The sequence below is a fragment of the Phaethon aethereus genome (genome assembly GCF_964289735.1).
Source record: "Phaethon aethereus genome assembly, chromosome: 1".
In the NCBI taxonomy this organism is placed as follows: domain Eukaryota; kingdom Metazoa; phylum Chordata; class Aves; order Phaethontiformes; family Phaethontidae; genus Phaethon; species Phaethon aethereus.
Window position 1 is genome coordinate 54,650,140 of NC_138575.1, and position 25,640 is coordinate 54,675,779.

The 25,640-nt window shown below is 43.2% G+C and overlaps 1 protein-coding gene across 1 annotated transcript in view; it reads left to right on the plus strand.

Moving 5' to 3' along the window:
* Positions 1-3,611: 3,611 nt before the first annotated feature.
* SLC17A8 (solute carrier family 17 member 8) overlaps positions 3,612-25,640 on the plus strand; it is a gene marked incomplete at its 3' end in the record, with an annotated part of 30,079 nt that continues 8,050 nt past the window's right edge. Inside the window, exons 1-7 of the mRNA XM_082004478.1 lie at positions 3,612-5,198; positions 11,894-12,146; positions 15,049-15,167; positions 19,925-20,039; positions 20,510-20,597; positions 22,946-23,032; positions 23,939-24,078. Coding sequence (XP_081860604.1) covers positions 5,056-5,198; positions 11,894-12,146; positions 15,049-15,167; positions 19,925-20,039; positions 20,510-20,597; positions 22,946-23,032; positions 23,939-24,078 — 945 coding nt within the window. The 5' untranslated portion in view covers positions 3,612-5,055. The remainder of the gene's footprint in view (positions 5,199-11,893; positions 12,147-15,048; positions 15,168-19,924; positions 20,040-20,509; positions 20,598-22,945; positions 23,033-23,938; positions 24,079-25,640) is intronic.

The following is a 25,640-nucleotide window of genomic DNA, read 5'->3' on the forward strand; positions in this document are numbered from 1 at the left end:
TCTAAATGTGTGTTCTTTTTGTCGCGCCTGGACACTCCGTTTCTTGTTTCTCTTATTTACTGTATCTAGAATTGTGATTTCTGTTGGAAGTATAATGAAAGATGATAGAGACTGTCATATGAAATCCGCAGTTGACCATTTTTCTTTGGAAATAATTGGTTTCAGGAGAAAGCTAAGGCTGTTGCAGTTCCCTCCCCTGAAGGGGCTGACCATGGGCAAGAATCATTGTGAGCATTTTTGTTCCCCAAGTGCTGTGCCCTCGTCTCAGGCGAAGTGCAGTGTTACAACTCTTGCCCCCTATTGTAGGATTTTTATTTTCCATATTTGATGCTCTGCCTCCTGAGGTGAATTGACAATTTCAGCTTTTTTCACTTTTTCAGTGACTTCAATGCTCCCTGAAACTTCAGAAAGGAAGCAAGTAAAATAAACCTATTTGGAGAAGAACTCTCATGCTTTCTAAGCTGTAATCTTGTAATGTCTTGGGGCCCCAAATGTGATGTTAGCTCTGTGTCCTACCGAAACAAAACATATGGGGTCATCTTGTCTCTTCCCCTGTGTCCCCTCTTAATTTTTGAGCCCATTTCTACCCTTTTTACAGCAGTAAAATTTCTAGGATCCTAAGTTGCTACGTTCAATTGAAAAATGGCAGCAGGGTAGCACGCACTTGACAAGACACCAAAAAATCTACCAGACAACTTTTACAAAGGTCTTGTCCATGGGAAAAGCATCATCAAACTCACACTGCTGTAGACATCAAAGTCTACCAATTGTGTGGCCTACGTGCAGATGAAACCAGTGTTCATCACTTCTGCTTCATTGCTTTGCTCCGTTTGGAAGAAAAGGAGGTATTTAAAACTTCCAAAGAGACTTAATTTTGAAATACCAAAGTGTTTTAATTAAATTTAATTTTAAGAAATCTTAAGTTAGGGAGACACGGCAACTGGGATTTTCTAGCCTTTGAGCTCTTGGCAAAAGTTAAAAGACAAAGTCACCTGGGAAGCCCAGAGATAGGTACGTAACTTGCTTTATCAAAGAGAAGTTCCTCCAAAGGAATAACAAAACCAAACTACAATCCAACAAGCTGCTCACAAGCACCGGGGATATGATGACGTGGCCTTCAGCTGAAAAGAAAATGATAAAAATTAACAAGGTCCTTCGTCTTTCGAGTCTGGCCGCGACTGCCCGGGCTGGGATAACGCTTTGCACTTGTGCGTGTTTCCACTGGAGGACCCCGGCAGCCTTTGGTTATTCTTAAGGCTGACCACACAACATGAAGTGAAGCATCTTCATGTTGATTCAGCAGAGACACCAAAAGGTTAAATTGACTTTCCCAGGATGTTAGTGTCAGGGTGATTTTGGTGATTAAATATTTATAAAGAGTTCGCAATTTTGTATTTTACAGACATTGGGAGAAGCGGCTGCTTGCAAGGCTGTATCGGGCGTGCTCAAAAACCATTACAAAATTCTCCCTTTAAATGTGGCAAAGCCTTTACCCCAACCATTATTTTGAGGAATCAACAGCAGGAGTAATATAAAGATGATTTTTCCAGGCTTTTCAACAGAAGAAATAACTAACAAAGTAGATAGATAGTCTCTAGGTGTACATTTACATGCACCTGTACAAATTATTCTTCCAGCTGGGAGTTACGGTTATTGCTAGCTCTGACATTTTCATGCCCAGTTTTCTTAAGGGGATGCCGCAGTCCCGAATCTAGCCACAGGTCTGCAAGGCACAGCCAGTTAGCACGGCACATCTCCTGTAGGTGCACTCGACCAGTTTCCAGGTTTTTTCACAACTCATTTTATTCTTGAGCACCCGAGGTAATGACGGTATGCGAGCCCACAGCAGTGTCTGCCTGCATGCTGGTTTTATGTCCGTATCAGCTCTGAAATACAGTTTTAACATAGACTTACTAAAGGTCTTCGGGGATCGGAGTCTGTAGTTTCAGCTGTGGCCACAAGTTGTATGAGCCAGGAGTAGTTTTAATTTTGCAAGGTATTTCTTTGCAAGTGCACGCCTAAATCATTCCGTGTCTGGGACTGCGATTCCAGCTTGCAAGCAGCGAAAAGCTCGGACTTAACAGTGGTACGATACAATGGGTTTTAAGAAGGTCTGAGACATCAGAAGGAGAATCGCAATGGGGTAATTCAATTTCTGCAAAAGAAAATTAAGGCATACGGTTAAAACAGGAAAAAAAAGTAGGGACAATGACAGCTGGGTCCATCAGGGCTATTGCTTTAGGTCTTGTTAAGGAGGAAAAGAGATTTCCTCAGCTGGCGCTCCAGTCGCATAAGGATTGCCGTGGCCTCATCCAGCGCACCCTTGTTGGGAATTGGGTGCTGCCCCTCTGGACGGTGCCCCAAAGGGGCAGGGCATTGCGAAGCTGCTGTGACGCTCTCTGCGGCAGCGTTTTTGGAGTCCGGGCATTTTACTACCCCGTGAACCTCGGGAAGAGGAAGCGGAGAAGCAGCGCTGCTCCTGCCCAGCAGCCTCCCTGCAGAGAAGCAAGGGTCAGTAAGACCCCTTATGCCTTGGGGAGGGGTCAGAGATTGCAAAAGGGACCACCACTGCAGCACAGGAGAACCGCAGGCAGCGGGAAGATGGCAAAGTGTAAAGAGGAGGGAGAGGTGAAACCTGCTGTGAGAAATGGACAGTTCTGCTAGTGGTGAGGTGGGCAATACTGGTAACGAGAGCCCCTCCATCCCTGAGGGGAACATACCCTGCCAGGCGCCGCCGGGATGCGTCTCTGGGGGAGCTGCCGAAAGGGTTCCCACCTGCACAAAGGACGGACTTACATCTTTTGTGCTGAATATAATGAAAGGATGTGTGGGTAAGTGAACGAAGCATGACGTTTTGAGCCTAGCTCCTTTCTTGTGCCTGCTCTGTGCTCTCTTTATCTGGAGCAACACCAGAAGTCCAGAAAGAAGGGCAAACTAAAAACCTCTGTTCCATAGGCACTGGGAGAAACGGGATTTGAACACCACTTTCCAGCCTGAGCCCCAGCCTTCCAAGGTGGTTTCCTTGCAGTGGAACGTGCACCATTTCCAGTTTGGAGCTGGGTTCTTATGTGGTTTCAGCTGCCTTAAGAGCATTCAGGAATCTATCCAAAAGGCTGGCAAATACATGTTTGTTTAAATAGAAGACAATTTCATTATATACTTCTATACGTATATATCCCTAAAAACATACATACCTCTCACGTCTGGCAGTTAGCCTGCTAGGGTTCATTTTCTGTGTGCCCTCTGAAAATTGGAGACCCTGTTTTAATACCTGCATGTGACTCTGTTGAGCCTGTGCTCCCTTCCACAGTGGTGACCTGGCTGCTCTGGCTGTCAGCATGTCCCGGTGGGCTGGGGTGCACCAGGGCCAGGGGTCTGGAGTGAGAAACTAGGAGGAGTTGCGTCCTCTTGCTCAGCTGTGGAGATGGCCAAATTCAAGCCTGAGCAGTGTGAGGAGGAGGAGGTGCAGCTGCTCCCAGGGCAGCAAGGCGTGCCGCAGGGAGGGTTTACCTGGCAGTCCTCGAGTTGACAGCGAGAGCAGCTGCTCTTCAACCCAACTAGATGGAAATACACCCAGAGAAGCCCTGCTACAGGCGTGCGGGTAGGTTGTTCTGGGAGCCGGCTGCACTTGCTGCTTGCTGGGAAAGGGCTCTCTGCTAGGACCAATGCACGAGTAGCTGCGCTGAGCCTGGAGTTTTCCAACACTGCTCTACAGCATCTGAATTATTCAAAGCGGCAAAAGAAACTGTAATCAGTTCTGCAAGGAAAGAGACTCCAACCAAGCAAAACTTACTCAGCTCCGAAATACTGCTTTCTCCTCTTCCTCTCTTTTCCCTTCCCCTTCCCCTTCCCTTTCCCCTTCCCCTTCCCCTTCTCCTTCTCCTTCTCCTATCCTCTCTTTTAACTTTCCTTTGGGGAGCGAGGGGAACATGCCAAAACCAAAGCTTTCTAAGCTTTCTATTTTTCTAATGAGCAGGAAGGTTTCTGCTTTCCCCTCCACCCAGAGAACAGGGAAGGACAGGAGCCCAAAGCCAATCTGAACTGGAGCTGCTTTTTTTTTTTTTTTTGTCATCCATAAGCCAAAGCCAATAACTGAGGTCTTGCCAAAAGACTTGATGAGCATTCTGGCGGGCTGCATCTCCACAAGTGTTTTGATTAAATGCTTGTACGCCGCGCTAGGAAAAGTGCATTGTCGTCATGAAATCACGTTGAGTTGGACTGGCTCACCTCTTTCAACCACTTTGTGTTTCAAAAACCCAAAGCATTTAATTTATAGCCGGTCTTTCATTGCTTATTCAGACAGCAACGCACCGATGCACCTCTGCATCTGCCCGCTCAAGGGCCCAGGAACATCAGTAACAAATGACCGCACGGGGGAAGGTGGCCCTGGGTTCAAACCGGCAGGTCCATCGGGGTCGGGGGCTCATCTGGGCGGGGAGCGTATTGTGAATGGGAACTGCAGCTTTCAATAGTTCCCTCCCTGCAGAAAGGACTCGTAAATGTTTAATAAACTTCTTGCCCTTGCCATAGCCGCGCTCTTCCTAGCGGAGCGGGGCGGCCTGAGGGCAGGTGCTGTGTGCGTTACTATGGCACCACCTCGCACGGGATCCGGCGTGAGAGGCAGCGAGGGAGGGAGCGAGGGAGGGAGCGAGGGAGGCACCGAGGATGAGCCCCGGCGAGCCAGCCTGAGCTTTGCCCGTGGAGCAGGCGGCCGCGTCCCGCCCAGGGACACCGGCCCTCGGCAGCACCTCCAGCTCGCCCGCGGCGGCCTCCGGGCTAGTTGTCCCCGAACGGGTACCCGACCCCGCGGGGATGCACGGCAGAGCTGCTGCCAGCGCACCGCCGGGTCCCTGAGCGCTTCCCAGGGGGTTTCGCTCCAGAGCTCTTCCCGGCTGACTTGCTGGCTTTGCAAGATTTGGTTTGATTTTTTTTTTTTTTTTTTAATTTTCCCTTCCATGCTCCTTTCTTGAGCAACTGGTTGTTATTGCAGAGGTCACCAAGGGGACCGGTGGAGGGTCCCGAGTCCGGCATCGGGAAATATGACAACAGAAGTGAATGCTTGTTAACACTGGGGATTTACTGAAGAAGAAAGACAAAATGCCTTTCAAAGGGTTCGGTTCACTGAAGGAAAGATTTTTTAACCCAGGAAAGGAAGAGGTGAAGAACACCGTTAGTGACTCGCTGGGGAATCTGAGAAGGTAAAATCCAACAGAAAATTCCCAGGCAGATCCATTGGTTCCATTTATTAAAGAGAAACAAAGTACAGAAAAATGTATAAACACAAAACAGAATTTAGAGTTGCAAAAATAATATCTGAGTTCAGATAGTGAGAGATACCTTGCTGCAAGACAAGAGCACTGTTACAACAGCATATGACTACAGATGATAGAATATTTATATTAAACAAAAAAAAGGTGAAAATAAGTTATTAAACAGTGTTCTAATATTACAAAGAGCAAGAAAAAGTGTTTTAATTTAAAAACTTTCAAATAATTAAATGTGAATAATTATGTGGTTTAGCTTGCATGAGAAAAAAATCATGATTTAATGGGAATTAACACTCCCAAATGATGCTACTCTTGAAATTAGATTTAATGTTCCTAAATTACAGGAGTTTTTGGAAAATCTTGTTCTGAATCAGTAAGAGAAAATGTATTAAGTAGAGATGTGTACGTGTGTGTTTACCGAGACTAACAAATTAGAAAAAGAAAAAGGAGAAGCTGCTGTTTGCTAGAAAAAAAAAAAGATTAAAGATTTTCATCTGAATCTGACAGTTTATGAAACAACAAACTGAAAGATCCTTATTTTGTGATAAATGAAAATACGATGTAACAAATGGCCAGTTTCATAAAGGGGAGGAGGTTTCTCATTTAAATGGAAGATTATTTCTATTAATAATGGCCACTGACAACATTTACTTGTGTAATCAACAGATGAGAGCCAGAGGGTTCAGTGGCATTTCTTGCATGCTTGATGTTAAGTGTTTCAAATCTTTCTAAGGATCAGGCCAACATTCTATCTGAATGTATTTTTGGCTTCCATATCTGTCCTGTTAACTTCTTTTGGGGATGCTATTTTGAGTTGAGATGCAGTTCTTGGCACACCTGAACATGCCTTTGATCACAAGATAGTGTATAATATTTTACATGTCTTATGCTACAGCATGTATATGCAAGAAAATAAGCACGTATACTCTTAAAGAAGTTACTAATATACACTGATACATTGAATTACAGCATAGTTACATTATTTCTTACCCATGTGAACAGAGTATAAATGAAGTCCAACATTTTGCTTTTTTTATTTTTAAGATATTGTACAGTGATTTCAGGGATTCAATTTTTCTTTCAAAACATCAAGTTAAGTCATTTATTCAACCGTAAATTCTCTTTGCTGTGGGCTCTGCTGGCCAATTTGACCCAATACATGTAGGGTTTGTATTTAGTGAGTATGTAATGCGGCAGTACGCTGGGTTTGCTGTGCGGAAATGGTATGCAAGCTTTCGATTGCCTGGGTTACTCTCCTCTCGTAGCCACGTATCAAGGATGTCGTGCTGGCGCCTATGCAGTTGATGGTACTGGCATCCAACTTCAGCAACTGAATCAAACCAAACCAAACCCAACCTGAGGGACAAGAAAGCTTGCTGGACTTAATTATTTTCTGTTTTAAACGTATGTATACCAGTGCCTTTCTTAGATGTACTAGCTAGTAGAGGAAAAAATCCAAAAAATAAAAGTTTTTTTTTTACTCTGTCTACAATCAGATCCAAATAAGAATTGCTGCAAGTTTAGCAGTCTCTTAGGAAATGTGCACTCACGTTTGAAGGCTTCTGTAAGGAATGAAACGTGCATGTGTTTAACTTGAACTTCATTCTTTACAGCTTAGCCTGCAAACAAGAGTGTACACTTCTTTTTTTACATGATACACATATGTGTATGTATCAGATGCAGTCTCAACTTTGCTGTTCATCCAGTCCAGTTGGCTTTAATATATTGCAAATCAGCAAAGAATTTGATTTATCTCCTAGCATTTGATAGGTGATTTTATTAATGCACAGTCTTTCTTTATATTAAAGCACATTCTTGATTAGGTCTCAGAGTGTGATGCTACTGACTGTCATGTGTTGATGTAGGATCAAAACTAGCAAAGTGGATTAAAAAATTCTTTATGGCTTTGGTAAATACGATGGATCTATGCCTTCCTACCACATTTTCTCTGCCTTGCAAACAACAGAGCAAACGCAGAAGCCAGAGTCTTGCAAGACCAGCTGCCGGATACCGGCTCAGCTGCTCCGTAGTGTTTTCCCATAGACAATATCTAGTGCTAAAGCACACGCAGCATGAAGTGACTTGTGGCCTCCTCACAGGTGGGCAGCAACCTCAAATTATTCTGTGGGTGCTGCCAAACAAGAGTCTGCCCACAGGAGGTTACATTAGGGTAGCTGGATCCTGGAGGTGAGGCAAGGGGGACGGAACTGGCAAGAGCTGAGAGATGTCCCCTCTCCAGGCTGTTGCCAACAGTTTCATTTGTGAGATCTTAGAAAAAGACTCCTTTTTTTTAGATTATCATCAGCTGGAATAAATTCACTACATGTTTTAGAAAGTAACCATGTACAAAATAATTTTTTTATGCAAAATCGCGTTTGTTCTTGATTGGTAAAATGGAGTGGGGCAGCAAAAAGCAATTTAGAGGATTCAAGGCTTGGGTGAATGGATATCAGATCTGGGGCTCTGCAAGACTTCTAAGTTTCCCAGAAAAGAAAACTTTTCCTCCAGAGCTTCTTGGCAGTCTCGAACACTTCAGGCCTCCTGTGAACTTAGGATAGTCAAAGAAAAATTCATGAACTGAAGCAAAATCTCAGGCTCTGCCTGCTCTGAGGTTTTCTGGAGTCTTGGACCAGCTAACGGCAGCTGTGGTCTTACTGCTGAAGCAGGAAGTGACTAAGAGGGTTTACAACTCAGTAGTACCACTTGTACGAAGGTGTTAGCGCGAGGGCACAACACGCTGGTGCAGCGCCGCGCCGCAGCACCCGTGGGGCATCCATTCGGCGTGGACAATTATCATCTGGGCAAATCCACAGGGAGTAAGTGAAGACTGTATCTGCTTTTGGATAAACGATATTTTTTGATAGTCGGCGTGTAGGTTTCTGAAGTTACGACGGGGCCATCGATAACTGTTGCATGTGATGGCTGATGCTGGATTTGTAGGTGTGAGGTCTGAACGTTGTGCAATGATTGTCCTGTAGCTGCCTGTGAAAGACTGTAATATCTGGTAAAAGTCTTTCTAGAATGTGTTCTAACAAGGCAGGTTTTAACATTTGCCCATTATTGTAGAATCTATGTGTTTTTAACCAAATGAAATGAAATGGTATGATTCTAGTCCACCTACCTTATCATTTGAAGAAATAGCTAATTCCTATGCTAAAATCCCATTAATACAGATTGGCAACTCTATATGTGTTCCAAGGATTTAATTTATTAGTGATAGGAATTTTTGAAATTTCTTTCATTCTTCCAAAATTCTGTATATGCCAAAGTCATTCAATAAAGGAGAGAAATTTTGCATACAGTTATTAGGACATTTGGATACAGAACATAGACACAGATATCTTCAAATAGCTTAGCTCTTCTTATTTGCCAAGTGTTGTATGTTTGCTGAAAAAAGTAAACAGATTGATGTAAGGGCTGAACATTTCCCATGCAGCAAAATGCCCTCCTGTGCTAGTCAGATAATTAAAGCAGAGCCCTGGTTCTGAAGCAGTTTTCCTCTAAGTCATTGGTGTACAACAAGTGAAAATCTTCAGTGGCTCTACCAACATATATGGAACAATTGGAAGATACATTCCTCATCTTTGCATGGAATTGCCTTACCTTCATTATACACCTGTTCAATAAAATAAGGCCAAAAAGCTAGGTCAAACGCTGGCTCTGTGCACGTCTGCGCTGCTAAAGCTTCATCCCGGCTCCATTTTTGGACTGCTGTTGAAAAATAGTTTTCTCCAAGAAAAATCTGCTACAGAAGGGTTAACATTAAGCATTGGGGGTGTGAAAAATACCGTGTGAATTTGGGGTCATGGATCAGTCCTCAACCTGCTTTTATTAATGAGTAGTTGAATACAATAGCAAAACAATTAATTTCTCCACAGATGCAATGTTGGCCCATAGTGCCAATCTTGGCTCACCACTTCTAACAGTGAATTTGGAGCAGAAGGATGTTTTCATGCCTATCTGAGTTGACAGCCAGCTGAAAATGTCCAGGTCGGAACAGATGTTTTGGCCTTGCTTGATGTGTCTAATCTTTGTCAACTGCCCAAAATAATGCACCAATTAAAGTCTAATGTCTCTCTTATAAATAGAGACCCTGGTAAAGGTATAAAACTTTGAGGAATTGTGCTGTAATTTAATCAGTATCTTAGATTACGTGAGAGGAAGACAATTAAATTACTTCTTTTGTTTCTTAATAACTCTTTTGAGATGACAACAGTGCTAAAAAATAATTATTCAATTGTCTTTTCACTTCCTGAGGTCTTTATTTCTGATATTTCATTCAGTTTACACCTACCTATACACAGAGCATGGAATATATGGTGTCTTCTTTTTAAAGTGCCTGACTGCATTACTCTCTGTACTCTCATTTTACTAACAAATGCTGTTTCCCTGCCAGTGAATCATAAGATCTCAATCACCTTCAATAACACCACAGTAATATCACATTTCCTGTGTTACCTTGCTTTAATGCAAAGTCTTCCCTCCAGCCTGACAATGAGCTAATGATCTAACTTTGCAGTTAGCACTGCTTTGAGCAAGGGCTTAAAGCAAATAATCCCTGGAATTCCCTCCTGGCCTAAAACACTCTGATTTTAGTGTTTCTTGGAAATGTGAGCTGATGAGCTGCAACATGCTTTTTATCTTGTTGGTTAGAATAAAGCTGGAGTAATGGTTTGATGATACAATGTAAAAAGGAGTAATATAGTAAATGATGCAGCAGTTAGCCTGTAGCTGAAAAGCCTAGAAATGCTGAGATTTTTAAGTGAAATTCCATATTGGAAAATGAAATTTCATATGGCACCGCAGGAAGCCATACTTACCACCCATATTTGCAAAACCTTTAGGATAGAGTACTATCTGTTAGGTTATGGGTAGCACATTAGATTTACAGCAACTGGAGAAAGTTGTGATTAAACCAACACTGTTCTCCCAAAAAACCCCGATCACCTACCGTGTAGGTTGGTCAGGTGTAGCCCATCCATATATCCTCTGGCAACATTTCTTTATCGCTGATTTTTATATGGAAAACAGAAGTGCATTAGTTTTCAAACACATTCAGCCAGATGTGTGAAAGAAGGAAATAAGTTACTCCTTATCAGAACAGAGTGAATGAAATCATTTCCTCATCTTCTGTGGCAAGCTGGGCTTCCTTTAGATCAAGTAACTCTTCATACTTTCAGAGTACTGAGGGTAACTCCATGGCAGACACAGGGGCTGGATCCTGAGCTCACTGCTTCAGAGCAATGCCAAAGCTGAACGGCTTCGTAATGCTGATTGAGGCCATTCCTTAGCAAATGCTTAACCGGAAGCTGGCGCGTAGTGTTCAGTGGGCTGGTCGTGTATCCCCAGCGAACCATGGGCTTAGGTGTTTCAGCATGTCAGAAAACACATAATCTGCATTTAAAAAAAAGGCAGGGGAAGTTAACGTTAGGAAAGGAAGTATTCAGCCATGATCAATTCCTCCCGACCTCGCTTTTTCTACCAGAGACCTGGTCCTGCAGCACAGGATGTTAACATCTCCAATCAGATTGGGAGACCAAATTAATTTTTAATTGCCCTATCACGCAATTCCAGATAACATGGAAGTGCCATTTTTGTTTGCTGTGACTCTCTCAACTGGGTTGCTTCTAGGAAAACGAAAGGCTGGATACGCAAATCCGGAGGGGCTGCCCTCCCGTGTCAGCAGGTAGCTGGCGGGCAGCCTCTGGCAGGCTGACGGGGCTGGGTACCATTTGCCCCTACCCCGAGAACACTGGAGAGCCGTATCCCTGGCCCCTTCCCTCCCAGTTCCTCCCAACCCCACTGCAGTGGCCACACCAAAGTCGCTGAGGGCAAAAGCCCTTCCAGCCTCCGCTGCCGAGGAGTGGCGAATGAAGAGCCCAGGAAGTCCCTGGTCTTCCTTCAGATCTCATTCCATATTAAAAGTTTTAAAGAAAAGTTCAACACGTCCAGCAACAGGAGTTGCAGCTGTTCGCTTTGCAGTGACCCAAGTCCTTGTGGTGAGAGGGTGTTTCAGAGAAGAGGGGACACATGGCTTCGAATCCCTTCAGGCAGAGAAGGTCTGGGTCTGGCTCTTCTACACCTTAAGTAGGCGCTTCGACGCCAGAGCCTCTTCTCCTCTTCAGTATAGCCCTGGCTGTTGTCTCACATGTGAAAACAAATTCACAGGGAGTTTTGGGCTGAGCAAAACCATGATTTGTAATGTATTTGATGTATTTGCCCTTTTCTTAAAACCCATTGCCAGCTCTGCTTTAGTGGATCTAAGTACAAATGATGATGAATTTATTCATATGTATATTTTCATAACTACCTGCAGAATTTATAACCACAGAGCTCAGTCTAGCTCTCATAATTATGCTCATGAATAGCCTGTGAACATTTTTCCAGCTAGCTGTCCGGCCAGGTGGCTTGGATTTATGACCTTCGGAGGTCGTTCACGAAAAAGTGCAGGCTATCCTAACGTTTCAAAGCCTGCCCAGCATCAGCTCGTCGCGCCGCCGAGGGACAAACACCTCGCAAGGAGATTCGTTAGCATCTGACTGGAGCGCGTACCTGCCCATCTACGTTTGGGCAAGTCTTACTGGGACGGCAAGGCGTTTTCATCTTCTCTTTCTTCATCCATTTAGGAAAATCGATGGCAGCAACGTAGAGGAGGATCACATTGAGCTGACGGCAGAGGGGCGGCCTGTGCTGGCGAGGACCCGCAAGCCGGCTCCGTGCGACTGCTACTGCTGCGGGCTGCCCAAGCGCTACATCATCGCCATAATGAGCGGCCTGGGCTTCTGCATCTCCTTTGGAATTAGGTGCAACCTGGGTGTTGCCATCGTGGAAATGGTGAACAATAACACTGTTTATGTTAATGGCAAAGCAGAGCTGCAGGTGAGAAAACATCTTCTTTTCACAGTTGTGAGCAGACCCCGTTGCACGATCATCGAAGTGCCACGTATCAAAGTACGCTACATACATGGATCAAAAACAGAGACGTGAATCTGGATTCACATAGATGTGTAGGCGCTTAATTCTTATTTAGGTCTCTAAGTCACATTAAAAATCCATAAGATCTGAGAATTTGCAATGTCATAGAGGATGTAAGTAGCAGAAACAAGAACTGAATTGACTTGCATATCTATCAGGTCCCTGATGTTTCAGTCATGGGCAGATTTTGTTGTGGTGGCAGAAGCTTTTACTATTTACTATCTCTCAGGGAAGCATGCTCCGATGCTGCTGCAGAAGGAATAATTAATTGCTGTATGTAGCGCTGCACTCACTCTATTCAGATGAGTAGATAACTTTCAAGACCTTAAAGTAGTCACTGGCAATAAGGCAACGGGGTTTTACAGGTTATTGACAAAAAGGATTGCTGTCTAGAGGTATTCGTAGCTAGGTGCCAAGCTGTTTTCAAATTTGCAGTAGATGGCCTGTGTTTCACCACAGATGCCTACAGTCCTTGAGCGATGCACCCAAGGAACTGCAGGTTCAATGCGTATCTTAGTTTCCACAGTCCTGCACATGGCTGTGATATCGTGAGTCCCTTTATGGACTTTAGGAACTTGAACCTCATTCACATTTGCTCTACTTGTTGGCTTATTTTTGGATACTGCCGTAACAAATTATTCACAGGAATATTGACTCTAACCTGCGGATTCCCCATGTCTGAGGTCTAGGAGGAAAGCCTCTACAGAAGGACGAAGTATCGTCAGAGCCTCCCAGGGAACAAAGGTTTCCTTCAGCCCATGGATACCCTTTGCTTATCAGCACATTCCCTGAAACAAAACACATCTCCCAGAGAGGCAGATACCTTCTGTCATGTTGCTAGAGATGAATGAAAACCTGTGTAATCATTCATTTTCTCCCAAATATTATATTAAAATAATATAATAATAAAAAAATAACTTTCTGTACAAGAAAATTGCAGAACGTGGCTATAGTAAATTTCCAAAGTTAAAGGAGTGTTTCTAATCAGACTCAATAAATCTGAGAAAGATTTACCAAAGTGAATGAAGAGTTTCCTAGTTCTTTCTCATCTTCAATCTCCTCTGACCAGCTCCTGCTGCTTAGACTTGCTGCTGAATTTGTATTTTTTCAGTCTAATTCCTGCTCCCCGGGGTCCTGCTGTGGCTTTCTGATTCCATACTTCACTCCTGGAGCAAGAGAAAGGCCTGCACAGGCTGGGAAACTCAGAAGAGGTAGCTTGAGGAAATTTGAACAAACTCATCTCACAAATCTCAAATTATTCTTCTTGGGCACGAGCACTTCCTGATACAGGAACTTTTTCCATGTCTCATGGTGTTTCTGCCTTCAGAAATTAACACTACCTAGAAACTAAGGTGGAAATCACTAGTAGAAAATTAGGTGTTTAAAACAGAAATGTAACTCAGCACCGGAAAGTGGGTCTTCTGTCAGAATGCATATTGATGGAGAGAGAAATCCTTCAGCCCTCTGTAAACATGCCTAGCTAATTGATGCCATCTTTCTCCCTGCAGGTCAAATGAGGACTTGTTCTGTAGTAGTTCTGCTTGCTTGGGAAAAAAAATCAACCTACTGGGGAAAACTGGTTCTTCTTTTTACACACAGAAAGTAATACAGAAAAAAGAGATGTTAAGATTTATCACTCTAGTTTTCATTTTTCTGTAGTGTTTTAGTGACAATTTTAATTCAGAATTTAAGACACCTGTGCTACTTCCACATGTGATGCTTTAGCCACCTTTCCCTGCCATGTGATGAGCATAAAAATGGTCATGAAGCAAAACGTCATTTCTCTTTGCCCCAAAACAGCTCTTCTGAAGGGTTCAGGGAGGAAAACTTGACACTGACCTTACATTAGTGTGATTATACTGAGCCAGGCCCTGTCTGACCTCCCAGAATGGAGGTCAGGAGGGGCACCTGGGACCCACCTTTCTTTTCTTCACTTCCTCTATGTTTTGCCCTGGGCTTTAGCTATCCCTCCCCTGAGCAAAGTATGTCAAGCAGCATGATCAGAGAGCAGGAATGTCCTTGTTCAGGAAGAGCCTTGAGAAGACTGAAACTGCTTGGTATCCAAGGATGAGGTGTATGGTAAAAGCATTCCCCTTGGCTGCAGACATTTTTGGCCAGGAACCGCCTATGACCAGCCTGTGGGTGGCCTTCTGTATCCAAATCCAGCTCTATGACTGGCATCACTTTTAATAAAAGATAAACTAGTCAGCTAGCTAGTGTAACCTAGTTTTATTTCCACATTACCTTGTCTTCAGATGTTACTCCCCCCTCAACACTCCCCCCCGCCCTTTTCTGCTCCCGCGCCACTTAATGTAGACGGTGGATGGTCAGAGTTTGGGCCTTACAAGGAGAACCAAGGATAATACAGGATCAGCCTTACCAGGCAGCTGATCAACCCAAAAGACCTAAGCAACCTTGGTAATCTTGGGGAAATGGGTATGTTCATTGAAAGGCATCAGCTACTTGTTATAACACTGTTGAAGACAAAGGTTTCATAACTAAGGAGCCCAGGGGAAAGCAGCGACAAGTGGCAAAGGTGAAGGTCCAACATTAGCTGCCTTCTGGCTGAAACCTTTCCCCCCTCCTATCCACCCTACTGAAAGCCAAGAGCAAAACCAGGCATCTCACATGGGAATCTGACATCCTTCTGCCTCAACTGTGGGGATTCAAGCTCAGCAACACCAGCCAGCATAAAGAGGCTGCCTTGATTTGGAGGATGGGGTGACTTCTGTGTGACTTCCAAACAGTGGTTAGCTTACAATTAGTATGCTTCATCTTACAGCATTTTTTTCTGTTTCCTTTACAGAAAGCCCAGTTCAACTGGGATCCAGAAACAGTTGGACTCATTCATGGCTCCTTTTTTTGGGGTTACATTGTGACACAAATTCCAGGAGGGTTCATCTCAAACAAATTGGCTGCTAACAGGTAAAAAAACAATAATCAAAAGAATTAAGATTTACAGCCTGGTGACTGTTGTACACCGTTTAAATGATGATTACCAAAATAGCAAAAGAATGTGTTTCAGGAATACACCTCTGAAACTAAACGTGCAGTATTTATGTCTATAACCAAAAATGGGACTAGATTTCCATTATGGGTCTATTGCTGATTCTCACAATTTAGTTTGTTCATCTCAAAAATTTACAGATTCATTCTCTAAACAATAATGCTTTCTGGAGAGTGTTAAGAAAATCACACCTAATGCTTCAGATAATGATTGTAGCATTTGTCTTTCAGAAGTTGCCTTAGTGCTTTTTAGCTCAGCTTAACACAAAATAAAATCTTTCCAACAAAATTTGACTTTTCTCCTTTAAAAATTGCCTGTGTACTGAAGCTGAGCATGTACTAATTACAGAACTATTTATGTTCTGAAGACATAAATCCATCCTCATGCACACAGATATCCTTGGCATGGATGAATACAGTGCTGACTGTCTGTCATTAGGTTTGCCTAGAAATTCTAATAGAGCCTCATAATTTCTGTTTGGCAAACTCTGAGCATCTATACAGACTTTTCTATATTCATTGTGTTTGTGGGTTGATTTTTTAAAAATTCAACTGCTTTTGACAATGAGAGTAAAAAAAGTAGCTAATTTTGCCAAAGCTGACTTTGGTTTTGGGCTTTACTTCAAAAAGTCTTAAGAACTTGGAACATGATCACAAGAGAGAGGGAGGTTGTCTGAAGACAGCTGGTTGTGGATGAGCTCATGAGATGTGCATGATTAAGGGTGTTTTGGGATCTACAGATAAAAAAGGTGGTTGGTACTCATTTCATTCTTTGCAAACAAGATGTGACTTATCTACAAAACAGGATTGGAGAAGTTTTTTTATACTAGTTATATATTGTTTTGCCCCAAATCAAAGTACTTTGTTCTCTGCATTCTGCAAAAAGCTGTAGGGGTTACAAGACGGCCTGGGAGTTCTTCCCACCCAGATGCCCTTATGGAAATGACTCAAGGACAGGGTCATCCCGCAGAATTGTCCAGACATTCGATCCCAACTCCCCTCTGTCCATAACCAGAACTTACTCAGAGTTCAGTTTGCACTTCAGCACTACTAGTATCCTCAATTATTCATTTCTCTACAACACAAAAGTGCCTAAGCAGAGTATTTTTCCATCTGCTGAATAAGCCAAACAGATTAAGTTTTATCATTTCCCCAGCCCCTCTAGTCTTGCCACCAACTTTTGCAGGAGAAGGGCCCCAAAACACAGATGTGCACACTGTTAGCTGAATAATTCATGCTTTTGTTTGAATTATTTGAATAATTTGGCTTTTGTTTCCTTAATTTTCTTGCAAACGGTAAAATCAACCATGTTTACGCTGTAACTCCGTGTATTCTGTCAGCTGTGCATATGCACAAAAAGCTGTATTTCTGTATCCATGAGACTTTCAGACTCAATCTAACTCTATAATGCAACATAAAATTATGGATTTGACTATCATAACTGAGTTTAGGAGTAGAATTTGCTGAGGAGTAACAATATCCCAGAAGCTGGGCTCAAAGAGAATTTCTGTTCGTAGTAATAGGATTCACAGGTCTGGCTAACACCATGTTTTTCTTTTATTCCTTGTTTACCCAACCAGTTTCAGCTTGGGCAGATTGAACAGCGATGCTGAGTTTCTGTTTCAGAGGGGTTACTCGCTTGCTAAGACACAGTGCAGGAAACCAGGAGATGTGGGGCCAGGCTGTGAACCCACCACTCCTAGAAAGACAAGTGTTTTCTTTTGTCCCAGCTGCCCTCTGGCAATGAGATGTATTATTCTGTCCTATTATTGACATTATAGATTTAGGTACAGACTCTTTTGTCACCTGTTTAAATCCTGCTTAGCACCGTGCAACCTTGAACATAAATGGACACCCCCACCTCAGGCACTTCTCTAATGCAAATAGTTATCTGTAAGAATGAGGGATTCAGATGGATCTCAGAACAGCTGGAAATACTGAGTGCTTTACGGTTTTGCACCAAAACCATCTAACACCATGTAATTTAATGTATACATTCATCCAAATTTGTGTAGATCTGCCTTCCACCAAGAAGTTCATGAACTACTTAGTGACAACGTCCCTTTAACTCGCTACTTACCCTCAAACATGCATCCCAACGTAATTTCCTCATTGTTTGGTGGTGACAAGGAGAAGTGAAACAGCAGGCACCTCCCGATGCTGGTGTTCAGTAACAGCACTCTGCTGGGCAGGAGTCCATTGCTGAGGAAGTCTGTTTTGATCCTGAAGTGGCAGCTGGCCAAGGATCACAGCAGTGAGGAGAGGAAAATACGTGAATGAATTGAACAGAACTGGGATATTTTTAGTCATGGTGGAGACCAGCTTCTTTGGGATAAAAGGCAGTGAACTGCTGGAAAGATGCTGACTCTCTGTGGAAACACTACTCGCCCTCTTAAATAGTAGCAGAAGGGTGGCTGGTTCTCACTCAGCAGAGAGGAGGCATTTACAACCCAGGCATACCGAGAGCTGGCGCTAAATGAAGTCGCAGAGATTGGAAACTCAGTCTTCAGAGCTAGCTGTTTGGATAATTAAACATGTTCTCTTTCCTATGGCTTATTCTTTCACGTGCTTGTTAATTTACATTATTTGCTGTAGTTCCCTGAGACTGTCAATAACATTACAGTAACAGACCTGATATTTCTGTTAGTGGCAAGGAAGCAAGGTGCAAAACTGTTCTCTTCACCGATGGTAATGGAGAGCTAAGTAATACTTATTTCTCAGCTAAATGCTTCTTTGTGAAAGCAGTCTCCTAAATGTCAATATATGATCACAGGCATTGTATTCTAGTTCAGATTTTCAGACCATTTTCTATATAAAACCATTTCTTTGTCACTTCCCTCTGCCAGCCTACTCAGCCTCTTTGCTTTTCTGTTCATCTGTTCAGTGCTTTCTTGTCATTCAGATTATGAGCTGCCTAGGCATGGACTGTTGTTTTTGTCAATAGGTGTACAGAATTTAGATAAAAGAGTGTTGATCTCCGTCTGTAGATTCTTCATGCTATAATACTGCCATTAATACTATTGTGAATAATAAGCCTCGAATCAAAAAATGAGGTGACATATATTTTCTGTGAATAAATTCAAAAAGAGACTGAAATGTAAACAGTTGAAATCTCTATTTAAAAAAAGGAGAAGAATGACAACAAAAGGTTTTTAAATGTTTATAAATATTTTGAAGCAGAGCATGATACACAGCTATGCATAATAAGATCTGTATATGTCTTTGGTAGAAAAATCAAAAGGAGAGAAATACCGCTGTTGTCCAAATCATACGATTTCAAATCAAATACCTGTCTAATACCATTCATACATCAGAATGAAGATTAATGTGTCTTTTTGAAATGCCACACATAACAAGACAACTCGAAACTTGTTAAACGTCACTGAATTTAAGTACTTTGAAAAAGGAACATGAATGGTGGTCCACAAACAGCAGCGTGCTGCTAGCTAACATCAGCGTAGGTAGGAGTTGAGGGCCTTTAACAAAAGGGGCTGCTTTATTCTCAGGGTGTCACCTTGAGTCTCACAGCAAGACAGGGCAGCTTTGGGCTGACCTTCCATCTCCGAAGTGCTGTGGTCCCCAGGGCCACCAGCTGCTCCAACTTTCTATCTGCAGAATGAAAGTTCTCCTGCACAAAGGCAGTCTGCAGGGAAGCAGACACGGTTGCTTTGAATTGCAGGCAACACGAAGGCAGTAAACTACTGCGGGCTAGCAGTAATCCATTCAATTTAAATGGTGCTTGGCAGTTGTGGAGAGCTCCTCCTGCCAGTCCTGATCTTTTTCAGTGCTGTAACAGGATCTTAGAGGGGATCCTCACGTATATCAGCTTCCACAGATGATGGAGTAATGAACTCTTGATATTTAGAGACTACATGGTGCAGCTATTGAGCCCCATTCGTTGCACAGAAAGGAAACCTGAGGCTTCAGTCAGCCAGATGTGACTATCTATGAAATCTAATAAACCAAGTACAGCTCATTCCTACTACTGGTAGTAATTTTAGTGATTGTTCCATCTGGTTGTTTCCAGTCTCTTTCTTGGTTTCCAGTGGTGTTTCTCATGGTGCAGCAGCCTCAGTTTTCAAATGAACTCCCCCAATGTCCTTTCACAAGCTGGGCACGCAGGGACGCTTCTCCCTTGCGCCGCAGCGTCGGCGCCTGGCAAGGCTGCAGCCCATGCCGTGCTGAAATGGCTGCACTGTAGCCCAGCTGTCTTTCACGTCTAGTGACACTCTTGTGTATTATTAATACAGGCAGCACAGTAAGTGTGCACCACTCTTCAGGTAAACATAGGAAAGCCCGTGTCTGTGCCGGGAAGAGCTCCCACAGACTGCGGTGGGTGAGGCTTTGAGTGCTACCCCAGGGTCTCCAAGTGGTCTGGACTTTCAGGGATGACGTGTGGATCCATTACTGCTACACAGAGGTTTCTGCTGCCTGTTTCTCTAATGGGTGCTAACATTTGGGAGGCTGCAAATGATTTCCCAGCGGCACGGGGACCCAGGTGCATTTAGAGCCTTGACTGATTTGTGCCCCGCTGCAGCAAGTGCTCTTCCCAAGCAGGATGACAAAATGTTGGGTTGGTGAGATTGTGGTATGTGAACTTGTCTCTGTGACTGTGCCCAAGAACAGCATTTCTTCTGAAAAAATTATCATTAATTTCATGTTACTTTTTTCCATAGGGTATTTGGAGCAGCTATCTTTCTAACATCTACACTGAACATGTTCATCCCTTCTGCAGCAAGAGTGCATTATGGCTGTGTGATGTTTGTAAGGATTCTGCAAGGTCTGGTGGAGGTAGGACCACTCACCATTTTGGTCCTTTTGTACATCATTTGGTTTTGGAGATTTGGTTCTAAAAATCATAAGGGTTTTTGGTCAAGTTTTCTGCTCAATCTACATTTTTACTTGCTACTCATACTTAGGATGACAATTTTTTAATCATACTGATTTCTATTTTAAAATTTACTAAAAAAAAAAAAAAGTGTATGTTTCTGGTGCTGCAGTATGATCTATTTTAATCTACTTTTGCCATCCACTGCATGTACCGAACAGTATTTTCACCCCAGAACGCATTACCATTTAAGTGATTATCCCAATTAGTTTGACATCTTCATATCCAAACATCGGAGCTCTTCCAGGCTTACCTAACTCTTCCTACATCATTCCACGGTGACAAACAGCTAGACAGGCTGGACAGTATCAGCAACTGCTTGAAGTAGGAATGCAGTGAAAACAAATTATATGATGTGTTAAATGTCTGCCAGGGCGTCACCTACCCCGCCTGCCACGGAATGTGGAGTAAGTGGGCTCCTCCGCTGGAGAGAAGCAGACTGGCCACCACGTCGTTCTGTGGTAAGTTGACAGGCTTATATGGTTTACGTAAGTACATATTCCTATTAGACGTATTTTATTAATTTCATTATTTAAAAAAGAAATGCAAACCGTCTGCCCTTTGTTGCATTTGACTTGTACTCTGAGCTCAGGAACCTCAGAGTCTTTTTGTTTAGTATGTCATAATTTTATCATTCAAAACCAACCCTCAGAATGACTCTCATAATAAACGAAATGGCTCTAGAGCTGCCACATGAGAGAAATCACACCTTTTTTTTTTTCATTTGCTCTATCTTTAGGGATTCCATTTATTATACATATTGAATTGACCCTCCTAAACAAGCCTGCACTTAAAAAAATGATTTTAAGAGGACTTGAGTACTTTAGGTTGGCTGCTTAATATACATCAGTGGAGGTGATGAAACTTGTTGCCACTGGCTGTTCCGCTTCACTTCGTTTTGAATTATGATCAGGCTTGTACTTTGATCTCTTCTGTGGGCCACTTCCCAGTGCTGACAGCTGGCCTTCTGGAAGATGGCTTCTGGGAAATTTCAGAAGAAATTCTGAAGAGGAAAGAATTTGGGGAGAGGAACCCAGTGGGAAGGTGGGAGAGATCAATCTCTCTCATTCCCTTTGGAATGGTTTCTAGCCTCTGGCAAGAGTTTTAAACCTTGTTATGAAGCAGGAACCAGGAAAAATACTGAGGTTTTACACTTTCTTCTTCAAGGAATATACCCTCTTTTTGCCTACAGCCACACTAAGGAAAAAAAAAAAAATTTTTTTACTTTTAATTCCATCCTCCAGGTAGCAGTTTTTGCCACATGTCACTCTGTGCAGAAATAGTAGGACTTTGAAGACTAAGCAGTTGGGAAAAGTGGAGGAGAAAACAATGAAAATAAATGCAGGTGCTGGGGTAAAGCCAGCTGAAGATGAACATCTGTGTGAGAGAATACTCAACAGGAAATGTAAAGTCAGAGGGAAAAACAGTCTGTCCCTCAGCAGTGGAACTGAAAGGCTAGGGAAAATACAGCACTAAAATACAGGAGAAAGGGTAAAAGGAGGAGTGACATAAAAAAAAAAAAACCCCAGCTTTTCGTATTATGAGAATTTTATTTTTACCACAGATGAAACCAGGATTTAGTGATTATTTGGGTGTTTCCATTTTCTGTAAAAGAACAGACCAAAAGAGAAGACCCTCCACTCTCAGTGCTCTCTCGTGAAATCCTAGCACCGGGTAGAGAAAGATCCATCCTGCAGCCCAGCACCCATTTTAGTGGCTACAGATCATTGATTCTTGCACTCAAAAGGTGCACAGGAACAGTGGAAAAATTAGGAAACCCCACGTTAACCAGGTTCTTTGTTTCTCTGACTATATTCTTGCCTGGGGCTTTGCTATTGCTGTAGGAAAAATGAATTACACAGAGATAAGGGCGAAGGGTCACTGTGAACCATTGCAGAGAAATATTTGCTAATGAACAGAGCATTAGCAAATGTTCATTAACAAAGTGTGTTTGTGTGAGATATGTTGTGTGAGATACTTGTCAAATCTACAAATATCTCATTTCCTAGAGTAATTCAAAGCAACACTTCTCACATGTGAAGCCACTGGCACCATCTTGCACTGAACCCAAATGTCCAGATTGCATGAATTCTCCCTAGGCCTGCATGGAAATTCCTTTCCAAGCGCTTAAATACACGTCTCTTTCTACAAGTCACTTGGAAATATGTTTCAACAGTATTATGTATTTCCCAATCAGAAACCTTGGTACAGACAACTTTTTAATCCTTTTTTTCCCTGTCAACTTTTGCCTATTTATTCCAGCTCTTCGTTCATTCTGCTGATAGGAAGTAAACACGGTTGAACAGACTCAGGGTGGGTCTGAACCCTCCATCCACTAGCTGCACTTGTGGGATCATGGGGATATATCCATGAGAAGAGCCTACTTGCATATCTGCAACCAAGTTCTGGACACCAAGAAGGCTTCTGAAATTTGGGCCATTAGCTTCGCTGGAGTCCACCTCATACGCCACAGGGTTAGGAGGGATTCCCCACTTCAGTGCATACCGCTTATGCCTGCGTGGTGGTTTACCCTCAGTTTCAGCTTTGCAAATTGCAGTTACCTACAGGGCACAGCCCTTCTAGCTGCAAAATGAGACTGGTGATCCCACACCAGTGAGGGACAGTCCTTCCCACCACCCCAAGCTAAATTTTACCCTTGCCATCCCATTCCCCATGTTCACAAGAAAGCATGGTGCCCATCGGTCAGAGGCATCCCTCCAGTTCTGCCCCCATGAGCACCTGCCTGGATCATCTGCACTGGATCGCCTATCACACCCGACATGTTTTCTTAATCCTTTTTTCTTCTCAGGGTCTTATGCAGGTGCAGTGGTCGCCATGCCTCTGGCAGGTGTGCTGGTACAGTATATAGGATGGTCATCAGTCTTCTATATTTATGGTGAGCTACTTAACACGAAGGATCTCTGCGACTGGGCTGGTACTGCCAGCAGTTTTGTTAAACCTATGTAACCAGTATGGATCAGAGTTGTTCTGGGGAATGAAGAAGTTGCAAATGATTATTCTAATTTATTCCCTACTTATTGCAGCTTCTGAAAGCTTTTATTTTGTAATCATCTGTTGTAAAATGTTATAAAATTGTAATGACCAGGCTACAGCCCCTGGTCACCCAGTGAGAGGGTTGGATGCAGCTGTAAAGGTTGCGCTGCAGCACGAACGCTGGCGTGATACGCGTCCCAGAGCGCACACCAAAGCGAACGCTGCAGCATATTCTGCTGATGGGGAGCCAAATGCCTCTAAAACCTTCTGCCCTGAGACACCTGCCCATGCTGCCCACCCTCGGTAAAAGCACCGCAAAGTGGTCCCACCACCGGGGTACGACCCCGTGGCTGTGCTCTCATGCCCCATGCTTCCCCCCACGGTACGTGGCAGAGCTTTTCTCGGACCCGGCCATGCACGTCAGCAACCAGCTAAGATGGGTTTTCGCCGTTCTTTCTGGAGGCACAGAGCGCACCGTGAGATCTGCCGTCACAATCTGGTTGTGAAGTTCTTTTACAGAGATTGCAACCATGTTATGACCGGTCTGCTTTTTCCCCTCCCTGGGTCCCCACATCGAGCTTTCCTTCTGCCTTTTCTCTGCCCCACGCCTATCATGTAATACAGGTGGCAAAATGCTCGAAAGCTTTGCAAGCAGGCATACAATATACACAGTTATCATATTCCCTGACTTCCCTGGGCATATTTTCTATGCAGGTTTGGTTTAATTTGCTCTTGAAACAAACTTCAAGACCTGCAGATACTGAAGTGTGGCTTTGAAAACTGAGCTTTGCTTTTCCTGCCTCTCCAGGAATGTTTGGGATTGTTTGGTACATGTTCTGGCTGCTCCATGCCTATGAGAGTCCTGCTGCACATCCAACAATAACCAACGAAGAAAGGATATACATAGAAACAAGTATTGGAGAGGGAGCCAGCCTGGCTAGCGCAAGCGTAAGTAAAAAAGGCTTTTCTGCTTTTCTGGTTATAATATGTGAGCACTTTGCAACAGATGAGCATACGACTGGATGGATTCTATTAGCTGCATAAGAGCAGCAGAACTATTTGGTGTTGATGTTTAGCGGCTTTTCCTTTCATGAAAATTAGAGGATCAAGCTCATGCAGCTGGGCAGGACAAATTCAGCTGCAGGCAAAACACGTAGTGCTGTTTCAGTTCTCAGGTCTAGGGAGGTAAAGGAGTGGGGAAAGAGGGGGAACAACACACTCTGATCTCCTACTCTTGAGTAACTATTGTGTTCTAAAATAATATTAATCGAAATTGCTATATAAGAAACTAGCTGCAGATGTTAATTATTCAGCTGCCTTCTGAGCTCTTATTAAGGATGATTGAAATTCTGAAAGCTCAAGGACTGGGTTTCTGCCCTGCTCATTCTCGCAGCAGCTCATCTCCTTGTTTTAAGACTTCCATTCTCCGTCTGAGAAGATCTGGGAAGATCCTGGAAACTTAAAGATAAAACCTATTTTCCCGTTAAATTCATCTCCATTCCCTTAAGTAACTCATTTTTTGCTAGTGGTGAAAAAAAAAGCTGTTTCTTGATAAGCTGTTCCTTCTTGGCTTTCACTCTTGAACATTTTGGAACAAAATAACTCCAAACTTTTTCCTCTACATGTTCTGGGTAATAGCCTTGCTGAGAGTACGAAGGACCAGGCTCTCCTTTTGGGCATGCTCCTGAAATTTGGCTAAAGTCACTCAGGTCTTGGCTGGAGACACACATACTTGTTCCAGGTCATCGCAATAGGATGAGAGGAAATGGCCTCCAGTTGTGTCAGGGGAGGTTTAGACTGGATATTAGGAAAAATTTCATCACTGAAAGAGTGGTCAGACATTGGAACAGGCTGCCCAGGGGGGTGGTAGAGTCACCATCTCTGGAAATGTTAAAAAACCATGTAGACGTGGCATTTCAGGGCATGGTTTAGTGGACATGGTTTAGTGGTGTTGGGTTGATGGTTGGACTTCATGATCTTAAAGGTCTTTTCCAATCTTAATCATTCTACGATTCTATGATTTTTCTTTGCTGTACGGTGGCTTTACTGCAGAGGACACTAGTACCACCATCATGTGTTCACACACAACCGCAGGCACACAGTTGCCTGTAGAACACAGCTACCATTTTACAAAAAAGAAGAATGTCAATGTATATTGCCATAGTTAAATATTTCAGCTTCTGATTTGAATTCTATTAGGTGAATACAACTCTGAAGTGTTCTTTGTTCCAGCTGTATAGAGTATTGCAGCATAAATAGAAACTGGAAATGCCAAAAGCAAGTTATAGAAATGAAACCCTTTACCATGGACTTTTTTTGCTGAATTAAATGAATCATGTTGAAGCAGGTAGCTGTCTGTTGCTGTGCTACTGTATTTTTTTTTTAGCTTGGATAGTTCTTTTTTCACAATCCTTTCAGTGGAATGTCTCAAACTGCATCATTCCAAAAAGCGGCAAACAGCACAAGGCTTTCTCTAGTTTTCTTTGCTTCTGTTATTGATCCTGTTACCC